The sequence below is a fragment of the Equus quagga genome, chromosome 10, assembly GCF_021613505.1.
Source record: "Equus quagga isolate Etosha38 chromosome 10, UCLA_HA_Equagga_1.0, whole genome shotgun sequence".
NCBI classification, from domain to species: Eukaryota; Metazoa; Chordata; class Mammalia; order Perissodactyla; family Equidae; genus Equus; species Equus quagga.
Genome location: NC_060276.1, coordinates 18,359,652 through 18,376,221, shown reverse-complemented (window position 1 = coordinate 18,376,221; position 16,570 = coordinate 18,359,652). Strand labels below are relative to the sequence as shown.

Here is a 16,570-nt window from a genome sequence, read left to right as displayed (position 1 = left end):
CTTAAAATGGGGTGGAGGCTGGGAGTTGCCGGAAACATTGCTGTGTATGCTGAGTCCAATAATACGGACTGCTAATGATCCGATCTCATTTCCCATGCCTCTATTATCCTCATTAACTTTTCTGCCGCTATACCAACTGTTTTCCAATTTCCCTCTCTGTTACACGTGCGAACTTGCGGCGAAGAGAAGCCTCAGTCTGGCCGTCCCCCACCAACTGAGAGCCCAAGAGGCAGGTGTAGCCTCAGGTTTAACTCATCTGAAGCACGTCTGGGGGCAAGGAATCCGGAAAGCAGGACAGTGGCTACGGACCCGCCCAGTGGCGCGCAGCCCTAGATTGAGGAGATTGGACCCCGCGAATGAGCAGGGGTCCACTGACTTGGCGGCTCTCTGTGCCTCCACCCTCGACAAGATCGGGGAGCCAAGAAACACTTCCAACACTCCCCGAGTTTCAACTCAAAACGTCTCCGAGGCTGCGTGTGCCCCAGTCTCGCGCGCCTGCCTGCAACGTGGCCGCGTCCGGGACGCCCTCAAACCCCCAGGGTCACCCAAACTCTTCCATTCTCTCTCCAGGCCGAGCCGTGTTCCAGGTTCCCCAGGCCCCAGGTTCTCATCTCCATGTGCCGGGAGAGTCTCCCCCTTCTCAGGTTCCAGCAACTCCAGCCAAACCCCTTCACTGCGTGGAGCCTTAGTTCTCCTGACACCGCCCGGCTGCGGGGCGGGGGCAGGGCCAACGGCGGAACCGCCCCCAACCGCCTCCCGGGCCAGGCGGGCGGGCGGGTTGCTGGGGCGCCTCCACCTCCTCTTCCTAAAGCGGCGAGGCGCAGACAAGCGGCATCACTGGAGCCCAGGTCCCAGCCACCGCCACACACAGCGCCCCGCATTCAGGAGGAGAAGCGGCAGCGGAGGCGGCGGCAACAGCGCCGGGCGGGCGCCAGAAAGGTAGACTGAGTCCCAGGGAGCCGCGCCGCGAACTGCCCACCTCCCAGCTCGAGCTACGCGCCACCAGCCCGGTAACCCTACTTCTGTGTGTCCTTCCAGGCCCCGGTCGAAAAGCCAGGGAGGGCCGCGGAGCTACCCCCGGAGGAGGAGCCAGTCCGAGCCCAAGGCGCCACCGCCGCCGAAGCAGTGTGGAGCAGCAGTCGCCTTCATGGCCCACTCACCGGTGGCTGTCCAAGTGCCCGGGATGCAGGTGAGGAAGCCCAGGCCTCCCCCGCCGCCCACGTGACGGCCCGGTAGCCCGGTGCGCGCTCCAAGCTGGGCACCGGCGACGAGAGGCGGCCCCAGGGCTCCCCTCAAGGCAGGGCCGGGTGCTCTGGCCAGGTGACCCAGGAAGAGGGCTCTAAGTGTTTCTTGGCGTTTAGGCTAGGTAGTGCCCCGCGCTGGGAAGGCGGGGAGGAACTGGGGCGCGCAACGAGGTGGGAATGGGGGGCGGGGGCTTATAAAAATAGGCCAGAGCGAGACACCTGCGCCTGCTGAGCGTGAAACGATTGGGGATTGGAGTGGGAGGACGTAATTTAGGAGAGATGGAGGTGCCTCGGAATTCGTGGGGTAAAACGCCAGTCGTGCTGCCCCACCACACACACAAGTTGGGCCGGAGCAAGACAAGAGGGTGTCTGGGGTGGCGGCATTGAATTGGGCTCTTCCTGTGTGCGTAGAGCGAAGAGCGAGGTGACTTCTTTTCCCCTTTTGGTGCTGCTTCTGAAGGGCAAAGTTGTATCTCGCTCCCCCACCTGGCCCAGCCCATAGTGTGGCGTGAGAAATGCAGGGTCCTATGTCACAGTCGCCTAGATGATGACTCCCCGGTCCCCTCCCCCTGCCTTTCCCACAAGATGACTGTTGAATGTACTTAAAGAAAGCTTTTTGTCCTGGACAAGGGACTACAGCATGGGACCCAATTTGTTACTCGCGATCTACCCAGCCCCTCATTATATTTTCATTTTACTAAAGAAGAAATAAGCTGTGTCCATACACTTTTTATGCTGTTATGTTTTTAGATCGGTGCATTTCAAGCTATCTACTAAATGTTATCCAAGTCTACTAACTTTTAAGCGTTCACATTTTTTTTCCGTTGCTAGATAGCCTAAACAACCCATTTATGAATAGGTCAGAGGCTAGAAATACTAAAGCCGCAGTCCCTCATTATCTTCTAAAACTGTGAAAGCAAACTTTTCAAGTGCAGAAAAAATGTTTAGAGTAGTAAACAGACAGCTTATGTTTCTAGTAGAAATCAAAGCACTATGCATTGGGGCCTCAATTTACTAACTGATGCATGGAATTCATCCTGTTTTAGCAGTTGGTCACATTTTATGCATGGCCACAAACAGTGATTTTAAAAATACTTTCCCAAAAAAGGACCATTTGTGTCAGACATATATCTGACCTATGACTCCCGTGTGTCTAAGCACCGGGCCTGTTCGCTGAATATGGGGCAAGTCTGTGTTCAGTCCCAGGAAGTCGGTGTGTATTTAATAAAGAAGAGAGGGGGAAAAGGGGAAATGAGAAATATTAGGGCTTTTTAAAAGGTTAATCCATTCAATTTTTGCAGAATGCCTCAAACTTTTTTCTAAGGCCGCCCCCCTCACCATCCTTTCCTCCCTCTTTCTCCCATCCATCCTGCCCCACACCCCATTCATTCAGCCCTGCCTTTAATTGTATCAAGAGAATTAATAGTTTGCAATAATAACTACAGTTTTGCTCTTTCTGGTGTGGAAGAAAGTGCGAAAGTTTTCCCACCGTGCTCTCCATCATGTGGAGAGCAGAACGTTACAGATGTAAAATTTGTCTCTGAGGGTCTCCATGTTTCTCTCTCCATTGTGTACGCGCTCCTGCGTGCATACGTGCAGTGCGTCAGCAGAGTGAGTGCCTCCAGTTCATCAAGTTTGTGGTTCTAGGGAACCTGTGTGTTGAAGAGAAAATGGTTTCTGGTCTTTATTTCATTTGTCTTGACGTTATTTGATTTATATGGTTTCTGGTCCTTATTTGATTTGTTTTATTTGATTTATGGTTTAGGAACTGCTTACTGTTCAGTATTTCCTTTTGCTCCCTGCTTTTTAATTATCTGCGTTCCCTATCACTTGAATTTTTAAATCTTAATTAAGGTGGCTTAGAATGTGAATCACATATTTTAAATGTCAAATTCTGCCTTTTCAGTTTATGCCTTCTCAAAGTTGCGAATACTTCTTCCAACCTAATTTGGGGAGGGCAGTCATCTCAATATTAGCAAAGAAGAAAGGAATATTTGTCATTTTCTCCAACTTAATGAAATGGTAAATTCTTAAATTCTTATTTCCGTTTTCTTAGTAGATGTGGTTCTTAAGCATTTGGTGCAACACAAAAGTTTTCCACAGTTAAAATTGTACAGTACCCTAAAAATAAATTTAATAGCATGCAGTGTGACTCTTGAGCCTAGACTACTTTTGCTATTTTTTTGTTCAAAAATATAGCAGATGAGATGCAGAAATATACCAAGAGCTTGTAAAATTCTCCTAGAGTTTTCTTAAGGAGTTAGGAGCAACTTTTAGACCTTTTGAGTAGTAAGAAAACTCGAGTTAGCCATGTGTTCTTGAAATTAATGTATAGTATTTCCACAAATCAGGGTGAAGTGGTCGACCAGCCTATAACTTTTTAACAGTTTATTTTAGAGAATTATGAAGATTGATGGAAAAAATGATTTTTCCAGAAATAAAAACAAAATTACTGTACCCACAGTGTTTTTCTCCCCCTGAGGAGAGACGTGAAGTAGAAGCTGAGTTACCTGTTCTATCACTTAAGACTTCCAGCGTTCCTGACTTTCAAACAAAGAAATTTCTGTTGCCACTAGTTTAAAATAGAAAAGAAACTTGGAGTGACGAAAGAAAACCCAGGATTTGGTCCAGTTCAAACTCTTCCTTGTGAATTAGTTATTCAAACTCATATTGTTGATATTTCTTAATATTGTGGTAATGAACATTTTTGCCATATTACACCAAATGTTGAGGGTAGGAATTTTTCTTATACTTAATTTGTGATTACTTCTTTAGTATATAAAGGAATTTTCCATACCAGGAGCTAAACTCTTGAAAAATATTTAAAGCACTAGTTTAAAAAAATAAGCCAATAAACCTGTTTCTTTCCGCTGAAATATTTACTCCTTAATGGTTTAAAACATGTTTTTTTCTTTGAAGTTTTCGGTTATAAATCATACTTGAGTTTAAGATATTTCCCCTTAAAACCTGCATTTGTATTTATGAAGACAGTATTCTAAATAGGTTGTTAAATCTTTCATAAAATGTAGGTGGGAGAACAAAGTTAAATGTTGGAGTACTAAGCATTATTGTTATGCTTTATGTTATGCCTTTTGTGAAATAATTTTTTTAAAGTTCTTACTGAAGAATTTTAAAACTAGCCTTCACATATCTTTAAGTATGATCAAGGTGATAGGTGATACACTTTTTAAATGGTTGTTATTTGAGATGTGAGACGGAAATGAAGTTTAAGGATTAATGAACACTTTATTGAAGACTTTTATCTAAGAGGTGGAAAATATTGCCTTGCATTGGTGAACCTACTTACTGGGTTCTGGGAAGGATGTAGAAGTACACTACACAATCTGTGCCCTTAAAGATCTTAAAATGTTGTTGAGGAGTTAAATCTAGCTCATGAAATATCAAATAATGGAAAATCTGTGATACTCACTCTGTAATAGAATTTTCTGCCTAGAAGAGTTGAAGGCTTACAGAAGGTAAACTGACCCCAAAGGATTGTTAGGCTCCATGTTGGAGAGGGCATTTCCAGGCAGGGAAATGCCCTGAGCAAAGCCATGTGGACAGAGAAGGGCCCACCCACAGGCATGTGTGCACACACAATCTTTGAGAATGGAATAAAATCACTTGGACTTTGATGAAGAATTCCTGTAGAGAAACAGTAGGGGGTAAGATTGGAAAACTTGATTGGGTCCAGATTATGGTCGTTCTTGAATGTTAGGGAGAAATTTTGGCCTTTGGACTAGCCACTAAACATTTCTGAGTAAGGGAGATTTAATGAACAAAGTTCTATTTAGGAAGAAAAATCTCAAGACTGGATGAATGGATGAACTGGAGAACTGAGAGACTTGAGGCAGTTTGATCTACCGAGGCTGTTTCAGTGGGACAATCATATCTGTACAGATGCAATGGACCTTGCACTGAGTGATTGCCTTCTATATGCCTAGTACTGTGAAGAGAAAAATATAATTATCAGACTTAATAATTAGCTAGTTACAGAAGGAGGACTCAAAGCCTTTGTGGTATTGAATATGGGGAACTGGGAAAATTATGGTACATCTGAAAGAAATTGGAAAGTCAGGGGGAAGAGCCAATTATGGTAGGAAGTTAATGATTTCTAGGCTTGTGAAGTTTGAGGTAGCAATGGGATGACAAAGTGAAAATGTAGAACAGTATGTCTATTACCTTGATTGTAGTGATGGTTTCACAGGTGTATGTGTGTGTCCAAACTCACCTAATAGTGTACATTAAACATCTACAATTTCTTGTTTATCAATATGCCTCAATAAAGTTGCTTGAAAAAATGTCCAGCAAATACTTGAAGACATAGATCTGGAGCTTTAGTCATTCATCAGACATTTAGTGAGCATTTACTATATACCAGTCTCTTTACTTGAAACTGAAGGATGGAAGCCACCAACCAGGGAGAGGTTCATAAAGCCAGAGAGAATATGTGGAAGTGAGGGCCCTCGTGAGACAGGAACATAGATGGAGGATTAGCTTGTAAGAAAAGGAAGGGTGACTTTAAGAGGCGTGGTTGGATGAGAAAATATGTCAGTATCAGGATCTAGAGGGAGTTAACTGGGGGGAATTCTTGAACTGTTTAACTCTCATCGTGAAACCTAAATTGGAGTAGGAATTCAGTTTGGTTCCAGAATATAGTATGTGGAGTTCTTACTTCCTTTATACCTTCTGAAAGGACTAATCAGCTTTGCAATTTGAGGTGGAAAGCATTGCCTTGCATTAATAAACTCAAACCATTGACCTTGTTGGTACGTGATTGATACAGAGATGTTGAATATGCTAATAATAATGGCAGAAGACCAGCTGGAACAGAATAATCAAAGACAACTGTTAGCTGGGAGAGTTGGAAGGTATGGGGTTAGAGGCTAGGGGCTGTAGGGAGAGTAAATAGGAATTGGATATCATAGTGCATGTGCCTTGAAGACTAATGAGGGTCTAGAAATGGTACTTGAGGACAAATGTCCATCATGTCCCACCCTTACTTTAGTCATAGAAAATAAGAGAATGTAATTTAGCTGGTACTTAGGAACCATTGAACATTGTGATACTGTGTTTTTTTATTCTGCCTTTCATTTATTGAGTAACCTTGAGCAAATCATCTACAAAATGGGGAATAATAAAAGCTTCATTTCCTTTGCTTCAATGAGATGTTATTAGGATGAATTAAGTATCATCTGTGGAGTATATTTTGAGCTCCTTTATAAAAGGTGTTATGATGTATATGGGCAGTTAATCCTGCAGAACAATGCTAGGCTAATCACGTGAAAACGTTGTCATTATCTCACCTCTCTGCTGCTTGATAACCCACATTTTTCTGTTGAAGTCCATCCCCCCTCCACCACACACCCTGCCGCCAGACCCAAAGTCCTCTGCTCGGCTTTCCAGACTTTCTGTTATCTGGCTTCTCTCTACAGATCTAAACTTCGTTATCACTACTTCCCACCAAGAAATTTCTTTTGTTGTACCATGCCAGTTACAATTCAATAATCACTGACTAGCCAAATCCTACCTGGTTTTCAATGTCTCCATTTTACTTTCTCTATGAACTTTCTCTGAATGTTCCAGGCTACAGAAATCTCACCCATTTCCAAGAACTTATTATATCTGTTGTCGGTAGCAGACAGTCCAGTCAATTTATTTACTGCCTTAGATTTTCTCTAATTATATATGTTATTCTTGCCTCCCAAACTTAAGTTGTACATTTCTTGAAGGGACCATGTACTTTACTTTTCTTTGTACCATTAAGTATGAATTATATGTAACAGTGTTGGCTAATGAATGTAGTATAAACTAGACTTTTCTAACTTTTTTCCATTGTTTCTTTAAATATATTGTGTAATGCTTTAATTCGTGTAGATCATGAAGGCTAATTTCTGTGTGCACAATGTAGACATTTTATACTTACTAAAATGATTTGAATGCATTATATGTAATATGTCTAACAAAATATACTTGTAACTAATCAGCTGTCTACACACTGAAGCTCTCATTCCCTTGCCTTCCCAGGGTTTTGAGAGAAAAAGGAGCCTCATTGCTTTCCTAGTAACTAGGGCTGATTTCAGACAAATTTGTGTCTTTGGGAGAAATAACCTCTTGTCCCTTCCCTCTGTCCCCACTCTCCCCCCACCAAAAAAACCCAAATAAATAAAAGAAACTTTTTCAGTTCTCTATCCCAGCTATCACACTAAAATGAAACTGATGAATTTCATTCATATTAAGGTGGTTTTGATTAATGCCTCAGTGTGTGACCTCTCCCATGGATGTTCACATTTTACAGGGAATAATGCCTTAAAAAAAGGAAATCTAGTAGTAGAATTTCAGACAGCTTGATAGTTTTTGACTGAGTTGTGTCTCCTGAAAGAGTGGTGGTTTTACATGTTTTATTTGATGCTAGAAAATGGAGTTAGGAGAACAAAAATGAACACTATTACTAGGTGTGATGCAACAAACTCCTTTTCATTTCTCATAATTAAGACCCAAAGAATTTCTGCCACATGTACATATAAAACAATGTCTCTAGAGGAATGCCATGAAGTAACTCACTTTTAAAAGAACAGAAATCAGTAAAATGTGCACAACTAAAATTTTGACTTCATCTTGTGTACATTTCTCATTTGGTCATCTGCTGCCGCTTTAGACTAAGGTGCTATATGGCAGAGACCACATCTTTGAGTTAATGCTTGTAGGAATCAAACATTTTATAAAGATACTAACTAATTCTTCTCAACAATTCTATGAAATCGGAAGAGTTGTCCAATAGGAAAATGCCTTCAAATTTGGATTTAGAAACTCTACCCATCATCCTCTTTATTGTCCCTCCCCCAAATCCCATATAATTCAGGCAGGTCACCTGACATGCACATGCAGAGAAACCCAGAAACCTAGTACAGAGAAGAGCCCATACTTCTCTAATCCTGCCTGTTTCCCCATCACCTTTCACCAGCATTTACCTGACTGGGGATAGAGCTACATTCGCCCTCAGCCTTTTCTGGACTTGTTCCAGCATCCCCCTGACAGCAGCCCTCTGGCCTTTCTTTTCCTTCGTTTAGCATATGATCATGGATTACAATGATCCGTGTCCTAAAATCTCAGATTAGTCGTTAGTATGGCATAGCTTTAGATACTCTAGCAAAATTAGAACAAAATTGTGGTTCATACTTCCTAGGGACTAGAGACAGCTTAAGTGAAAGAGTTAAAAATATTCTAATTATCTTTTATAAGTGCCCACTTTCCTCCTTTTTGGTCAAGTAACTTCAAAAATGTGCTGCTGAGGAAATTCAAGGACTGTGTTTTTGTCTTTTTCTCATGGAAAATGTTTATAGGAAAAGCTTTTCAACCTTTCTTTGTGATCCTTGTAACAGAGATTGTGTGTTCTTAGTGGTATTTTTTCCCCTCTCCGTCTTTCACCTGTTTTTAAAAAAGCGAGGAAAAGAAATCTGTAAAACCCTACCAATTTAAAATGTAAAGGACTGAAAAAAGTAGGTTCAAATCAACCATCATTGAATTTTTAAATTTGTTTATCACAGAACAATAGAGTGTCTAGCTGAAGAATAACAGTTGCTTTGAATTATGGAAATAGCTTCCCAGTATCAACTTAATGAAGTTTTACTGGATTTGAAATCCATACCACACTAGATGTGTTAGGGAATTTCTAAGCATACTAGTGAATTACTCTACCAGGTTTCAGTAGTGCCTGGTAACACAATCCTAGCAGTGAATTTTTGGCAAATGGAGGAAATACTTCAAGGACATCTAGACGCATCCAGATTTTTCTTTGAAAATGCATTTTTGAGTTGCTCTGGTAATGCCTTTTTACCCCCCTCCCCCAGCTTTCCATTAAACCATTGGCTTCGGGACATATCACTTTACAGTATGTTATATTAAGCTAGGACTTTACTGCTTGGTGCACTATAGTGTAAATAACAGCAGTGGGTGATGAGGAAGGGATGGGCAACATAGATAATCAGGTGGGACATAGGTTGTTATTAATGCAAGAAAATTTGGGGGACCTGAGCCAATAGAAACCATAAAGTCATAATTTCTTCAAAAAGCCTCTGCCTCATCATCATTGCTGCCCGCTAGAGCTGGGAAAGTTTCTAGACTCCCTGGTCTCAATTTCCTGCTGCCTGCCTTAACTTTAAGCAGAAGCACAAAAGAAACTAATCAGCAAAGCATGCACACATGCTACTAAGTATGGTGATAGAAAATAGAACTTTGACCTCTTGTGGTTAAAGAGACTACAGTCGGTGTGTCTAGGAGCCTCAGGGAAAGAAGCGTATTTCAGATGTGTGCTTTTTAAGTGCTGCTGACCCCATGGGAAGCACAGTTAGCAAACTCATTAATTAGGATCCTGTTTGCTTCTCTAGCTTTAGTTCAAATCCTTTGTTTGAACTTAGCTCTGAGCCTTCCTATGTGCCTGTCAGTAAATGGTAATATATTGGACTTTCCCAAGTTGGACACTGGTGATCCAGGTTTAATGGTTTTACACACTTAGTCTTCATAAAACAACGAGGTGTGATTTAAGCTAGAAAATTATCGGCAAAGTTTGGAAGGCCCACTTTGTGTAGGACATGGTGCTTGATGCCTGTCTTTGAGATGCAAAAAGTATGAAAGTCTCAGACCTCAAGAAGTTTATGCTGTGACTGGAGAGACTGGACACCTGCACATTTAGAAATCTAAATGCAGAGCAATAGTGATGAATCCTAAATGAGACAGAAACTGCTGTAGTAGCGTCTGAGGCAGACGGAACGAAGGAAGGGAACTATCGTTTACAGAATTCCTTTATGCTAGGCACTTGTGCTTTTGCCACTGCTGTACTTTGCTTCTAGGCAGGGCAGCCCTCAACAGACCCTTAAAGGAGAGTAGGAGACAGGCAGGAGAAAAGGCACAGAGAAGCATGCACAAGGTTCCTTCTATAACAGACGTTTGAGGTAGGTACTTATTGCCATGAACTGTCTTAGGGCCAAATTATAAAAGGCCTTGAATGCCAAACTGAGACTGTTGTTTTTAACCCAGTCTACGAGGAGATTTTCAGCAAGAAAGTGAACTGATGAAAGCAATGACTTGTTTGTTTGTTTTTAGAAGATCACGTTAGACTTTCAACCCACCAGGCTGGGTTGGAGAAGGGGAACACTGAATGTAATAAGTGGATATTGTAATCACCCAGGCTTTAGTTGATAAGGGTTTGATCTAGGGCAGTGATGGTCAAACTTGAGCAGGTATCAAAACTAACCGGAGGGTTTGTTAAAACACAGACTGCCAGGCCCCCCATCTCCAGAGTTTCTGATTTAGTAGGTCTGCAGTGAGGTCTCTGAATTTGCATTTCTGATAAGTTCCCAGCTGCCCTGCTGGTCTGGGGAGCACTCTGAGCACCACTGAAGGAAGACTAACAGACCTTGGGGACTCATTGGATATAGCAAGGGGGGAAACATGATGGGAGAGTAAAGACCCAAAGATATGGCTGAGTGTGGGAGAAAATGGGTTCATTTTTACAAGTGTTCAATTTGAAGCACTGGCCACATATCCAAACAGAAGTAATTAGGAACAGGTTTGTTCAGGAGTGAAGATGGAGATCGGAGGTTCTACATGGAGGTAGATAGTAGATGAAATTGTGAGAAATTAAAATAACATGATTTTCAATTATCCCTCCAAGAGACTGAGCTCAATTTTGTGTTAAGTTCTACAGCTTCCAAAATCTCAGTCACCCATCACTTCTGTTTCCCTTCGTCCAGGTAGGTGTGACAGCTCACTAAATGCTCTTATCTTCAAATGCAAACACTTTTATTAAGAAAATGAAATCTATTTATGCTTATAGTTGTGAAAATGCAACTTGGCTAAAGTGAAATAAAATGCCAGTAAGTGGTAATATTTCCCCCAATGGTAGATATTTTTAAGACTTTTTCCAATTGTGATACATCTCACCAATTTTTATTGTTCAGAATCCCTTTCCCCCACCCTGTTATTACCCCCTGCAAAAAATCCTATACTTGATAACTCTGAGCTGCTATTATGTCAAAAGTACCCATTTACAGTCATGACATTCCAAAACCAACTCATGTTTACATATGTAAATTCCTGGAGAGGAGAGGAAGTTACTTCTGAATCATTAAGGAAATATCAAACCACTTCCTAAATGGCCTTTCTGACTCCAGCTCCTGCTCTCTAAAATATTCCCTATACCTGTCAGATTAATGTATTACCATTTGCCAACAAGTACCATGTAGGAAAATTCAGAGTTTAGTTCAAACAAAGGATTAGAACTGAAAAGAAGAGAAGCAAATAGGGCCTCCCTAATGAGTTTGCCAACATCAAACAATGTGAGCAAACCTGATCACCCACCTCACTCACTAGCCTTGGATCTAAATCTCTTTTCAATTTCTAAAATGAACACACAACAAAACCGAAAGTATCCTTCAGAGTCAAAGATTTGCCACCAATAAGGGTGTTAAGAAACGTGTAGAAATGTACCTCTAAACCATTTTAAGCAATGTTTAATTATCATTAGAATAAAGTCTTTGAATCTCTAGGTGGCTTGCTCCCCCTTTAGGGAATACAATTTATTTGGCTGTAAAAATTCTAATATGTTTATCTTATACCCCACACCTCTTATGTGGTAGCTGTCTCGTTTCCTGGCTACTTAATTACTCTTGTGACCCACTTTTCATTTTCTGGATGGTAGATTAAGTTTTTGTTGGGGAAAATTGGTTGGGGGATATATATGCACAGGCAACGTGTATTGTGCATGAAGTATATTTTGTGTTTGAAAACGCTTTTAATCTATTCAAGAAAGTAAGACTCAACATTTGCCTTTAGTTTTTAATGAATTGTACCAATTTTAGACGTAATTGTTTTTAAGAAGTAGAAAAGTGCATTGTCAAAACAAAAATGGGCAAAAGATAGGACGGTCACTAAGTTCAAGAAGCAGAAAATTATGATTTGGCGATGTCATTTAAGAAGGTCTGTGTATAAAATGAATTCAGTAAAAATTATGTACTCAGTAAAAATCATGGTATCCATGGATTTGCTAAATATTTTTGTTAGACAAAAAATATATAGAATTATTTATTGCCTTTAAAATATCTACTTTAAGGTAAATACATATATGTATATGTACCTATCTCTAAATACCTGAAAGGTTATCAGGATTTTACACATGTTGCATTTTTATCATGGCTGGTTCGGTTTGCTACTTTTAATATTTAAACTATTATTATTATTATTCAAGAAATTGGACTCAGAGCAATCCATTCCATATAGGGTGCAGATCATGGGAAATGACTTTTAATGAAATTCAATACCAGTATTAAGCTGTTTTGGTGAATTAGAATTGAATGGTACATTATGTAGGATTATATTTATCAAGATTCTCAGTTCTCTGCTTAATTTCTTCCATAGAATAGTCTTATAGAGAATCATTGCATCAAAGGAACTGCTTTTGATAAATTTAACTGGTTTACCTGTTAGTAAAATCAGAGGCATGTGGGTAGTATACAGATGACTTGTAGTTAACAGAAACTTGTGATCATTGTCTAAGCTCTCATTTTGAAGCTAAAATTGTTATAGGTATTTTACACTGTAGATTCTAAGGTGATAGAGAATGGAAGGGATGGGACATTGGACCCTGTTTCAGTGACAAGCAGAATCTTGTATGCAGAGAGCTGCTTTTTTTTAAACTATTCATCTCTTCATGAAAAACGGTAACTGTCACCAAAAGATCTTTTTTACTCTTTGCCAAGCTTCCCAAAGGGCACATAAAATGAAAACGTGGGATTTGACTAGTTAAATAATGAATCAATTTCAAGGTTTTAGCATAGGTGACACTTCCATGGTCGTCTTTTTGGACTGTGATTTCTGGTAATAGCAAGTGAAAAAAACTCTTACCGCTGTTGCTATGGATCTTCTATCTGCTGAGGTTCAGGCATCGTTTTGGAGGCTGCAGTGTAAACCCTGCTTAGGGAAGGTAGAATTTCATAATACCAGAGGATTACTGCTGCCTCATGAGCAAACAGAAAATGTAGGTGAGGGAAAAGGTGTTGGACTCTGGAAGAAGAGAAAGACAGTATTTCCAAGGAAGGGGAAAAGTAGTCTTTTGCTTGAAAGGTTGAGAATTCTCTCTTTATTTTTTAGAATGGGAAATTTCTCTACTTTCTGCAGAGAGGAGAAAAAGCTAACAGAAAAGGAAATTGGGGAGGTAATAGTAATTCATTTCTTTCTTGTTGCTTATGACTTCTGTGATAAAAGTTACATTTACATAATTGATTTGTTATGGCAAGAAAATGTCAGTAAAGAGTCTTTTGGTTGGGAGAAAGCTTGTGAAAGATCAGGGGGAAGAGCTGACATCAGAGAGATGGTGATTTAAGCTGCTTTGCTGTTTAAGATATGCAATTTTGGTGGCGTGTGTATTGGGCCAATAAATTGTTTCTAGACACTTGGAGTCATTTTGGGTGGCCTTTTTTTTTCCCTCTGTAGGCAAGATGAATACTTTTCATTAACAAGGAAAAGTGCCAGATATCACTGGGTTACAGCTGGCTAATTTGGACTGTTATTTTGGGGGAGGAGGGAGGCTAAAGAGAAGGAATCTTTCTTTCAAATGACTGGACTTAATATTGTTGTTACTTTTCCAGTAGGTTCTGGCCTTAAAACTCTCCCTCAGGGAATGATTAAAACAGTTCTTTGGAGCGTTTCAAGGCTGAGTAGCATCTCAGATTTACTTTAAAATAAGTTTACTTAATGACTTTTTAGCACCACTTGATTTATGTCTCGGCTGAGAGAAGACTTCTAAGTAGTATGTAGTCCAGTTATTTTTTTTCTAAGAATGCTTAGGGATGCTAAATACTGTATTATCCTATTGTTAGCTTTCAACTTTCCAATAGTTTAAAAGGTATAAATATCCTCATACAAAACAAAACAAAACATTGTGTTCTGCTCCCAGGAATGCAGCCCCCTCTCCAGGTTCCTGGCTAGACACAGGTCTCTCCCGTTGTCCATTCACATGCCTGAGTTCTCTGGGAGGGTCCATCTGTGTAACTGTAAGCATTTTAATATGATTGGTCTTGTGTGTATTTTTTGATGACAGTGTGTCATGTAGTTAGAGTGTAAGTATGATCCTGATTGAAAGATCAAGCACATTTTTGAAGGATTTTTAAAAAAACTCCTTTAACTGAAAACTTGATCTGTATATTATGAAAGAATATTCTTGTTTAATATGACCAAGTGGTTCCAGAGCTTGAGAATTTAATTATTTTTTCCTGGTAGGACACTAAATTATTTCCTCCTAACTACTAGAATGAGGAATGCAGTGTATTCTGTTCCTCTATACTATGTAATAATGCCTGCTTGCATCTCCTCAAATGTAAAGTAAGGGGATTGTATAGGGAATCCTTAAGCTCTAAAACTGTGAGCTTTGGGGATTCTGCTCAGGAGTCTGGACTAGGTTATTATTTATGAAAGATAAGGCATACACAACTATTCATATATTGAAGGCATCAGGTACTCATTCCAAGTAAATTTTGAATTAGGTGTAATTAATTTTCTACTGAGGCAATTTGTGTGTAATTGCTTTTCCACTATGTGTAATTAATTTTCTACTAAGAGGTAGTGAAGCTATAATGTTTGGCTTATGCTTTGGACAGAAGGAAAGTTTTGAAATTTTGGATTTTAACTTCTTCCTGGTAAATATTTTTTGACTGCCTGTACTTTTTGAAAATAATAATGATCACCTTCTTTGTTAATCTAATGCAGCCTTTCTCATCCTGGATTGTCATCTGAACCACATAATAAAGCAAATGATTTGAGTTAATGTTTTCTCAATTCTCCCAAGAAGGACACGTGACTAAGACCATTCTAGATCTACTAGAGAGGAGTTCATTTAGTACATACAATGGATTCCTTACAGCAGCAGTCGGCAAACTGTAGCCAAGGGCCAAATCCAGCCTGCAGCATGTTTTTGTGTAGCCTGCAAAGTAAAAATATTTTTTACATTTTTAAAGAGTTGTTGGAGGCTAAAGAAGAAGAATATGTGACAGAGATTGCAGACTGTACCTGGCCCACTAAGCCTAAGATATTTACCATGTGGCTTTTTACAGAAAAGTTTGCCGACCCCTGTCTTAGGGCATGCAACCACATTGAGAATTGCTGATCTAAAGAAAGGAAGCATTTTATAGCATTTGCTCCAAATTGGGGATACAGTAAGATAATAGGAAAGTTTCTCTTTATTAAGGTAACTGACTTGTATCTTGGTCCCATTATTGTAATGCTTGATTCAAGGAAAGACTCCAGATTATAGCAAAGAGGTAGACATATTTTTGTTTTCTAGACATAGATTTTAATGGTTGAATTATATGGAAAGTTACATTGGTAATAATAATGAATGGTAAATTATGTGTGTGTGTGTTTTTCTTAATTTCTAGAGCAAGAAAATAAAAGTGGGCAAATTTTATACAAGCATGTAAGGGAAGGCATTCATTTCTTTTATCGCTATTTTAAATTGAAGGGCCATGTCTATTAAAGAAGGAGAGTGAATAGAGAATGTTAAGTGTCAGATATAATCACATTTGTTTCCTCCTTGTACTGAATAAGTGTCTTCACCCTACAATTAACATCTCAGGTACTTTGTCAGCAGTAAGAAGAATAGTACTGTAATCAAAAATGCATTAAAATTATTAGATCATAGCATATGAAATAATCAGGCTCCACCAAATGCCACTTAACTACTTGATTTAGTGGGGGAGGTGCCATCAGCCATAAAACATATATTGGTAAATCGCAAAATTATCAAGGAGAAAAAGACCACCAGGCATTATTTGTCATTTGCGGCTGATTTCCTTTATCTCCATGTTCAGTTAATCATGAAGTTCTATCAGTCTTTTTTCCCAGAAAATGTCAGACATCATCCCTTCTTTTATCATGCCGTTCTGGCCTTTGTCACTAGGTAGACTCGAGGCTACTCACAGACATGATGGAGCTGCCTGACACACAGACTTTATTTTTTCACTCATCTGCTGAAATCTTTCAGTGGCTCCCTACTAGCCTGATCAGAAATTCCTGGGGAAGATGAGTTAAGCCAGTCTGCTGAGATGGGCAGGAAAGCCGTTGCTGGGTAGCTGAGCTGGCTTTAAGACTAGTTGGGAAGAAGGGAAAGAAAGGGAAGGAATGAAATTAGCCAAGGCAAGAAAGACACACAGAGTTGTAAGGTGGTATTTTTCAAAATGTTTTGAGTCCTTTTCGGGTGGGAAGTGAGAATTTGTTTGATGAGTGGTACTTTCTCCCTGGTTAGAGCTGTAAAATGATAGGGTACAAGTCAGCCG

The 16,570-nt window shown here is 40.1% G+C and overlaps 1 protein-coding gene across 1 annotated transcript in view; it reads left to right on the top strand.

Moving 5' to 3' along the window:
- The first annotated feature begins 782 nt into the window (after positions 1–782).
- Positions 783–16,570, top strand: part of STK26 (serine/threonine kinase 26) — a 49,495-nt gene continuing 33,707 nt past the window's right edge. Inside the window, exons 1-2 of the mRNA XM_046674115.1 lie at positions 783–939; positions 1,039–1,189. Of these exons, the coding sequence (XP_046530071.1) occupies positions 1,148–1,189 (42 nt within the window). The 5' untranslated portion in view covers positions 783–939; positions 1,039–1,147. The remainder of the gene's footprint in view (positions 940–1,038; positions 1,190–16,570) is intronic.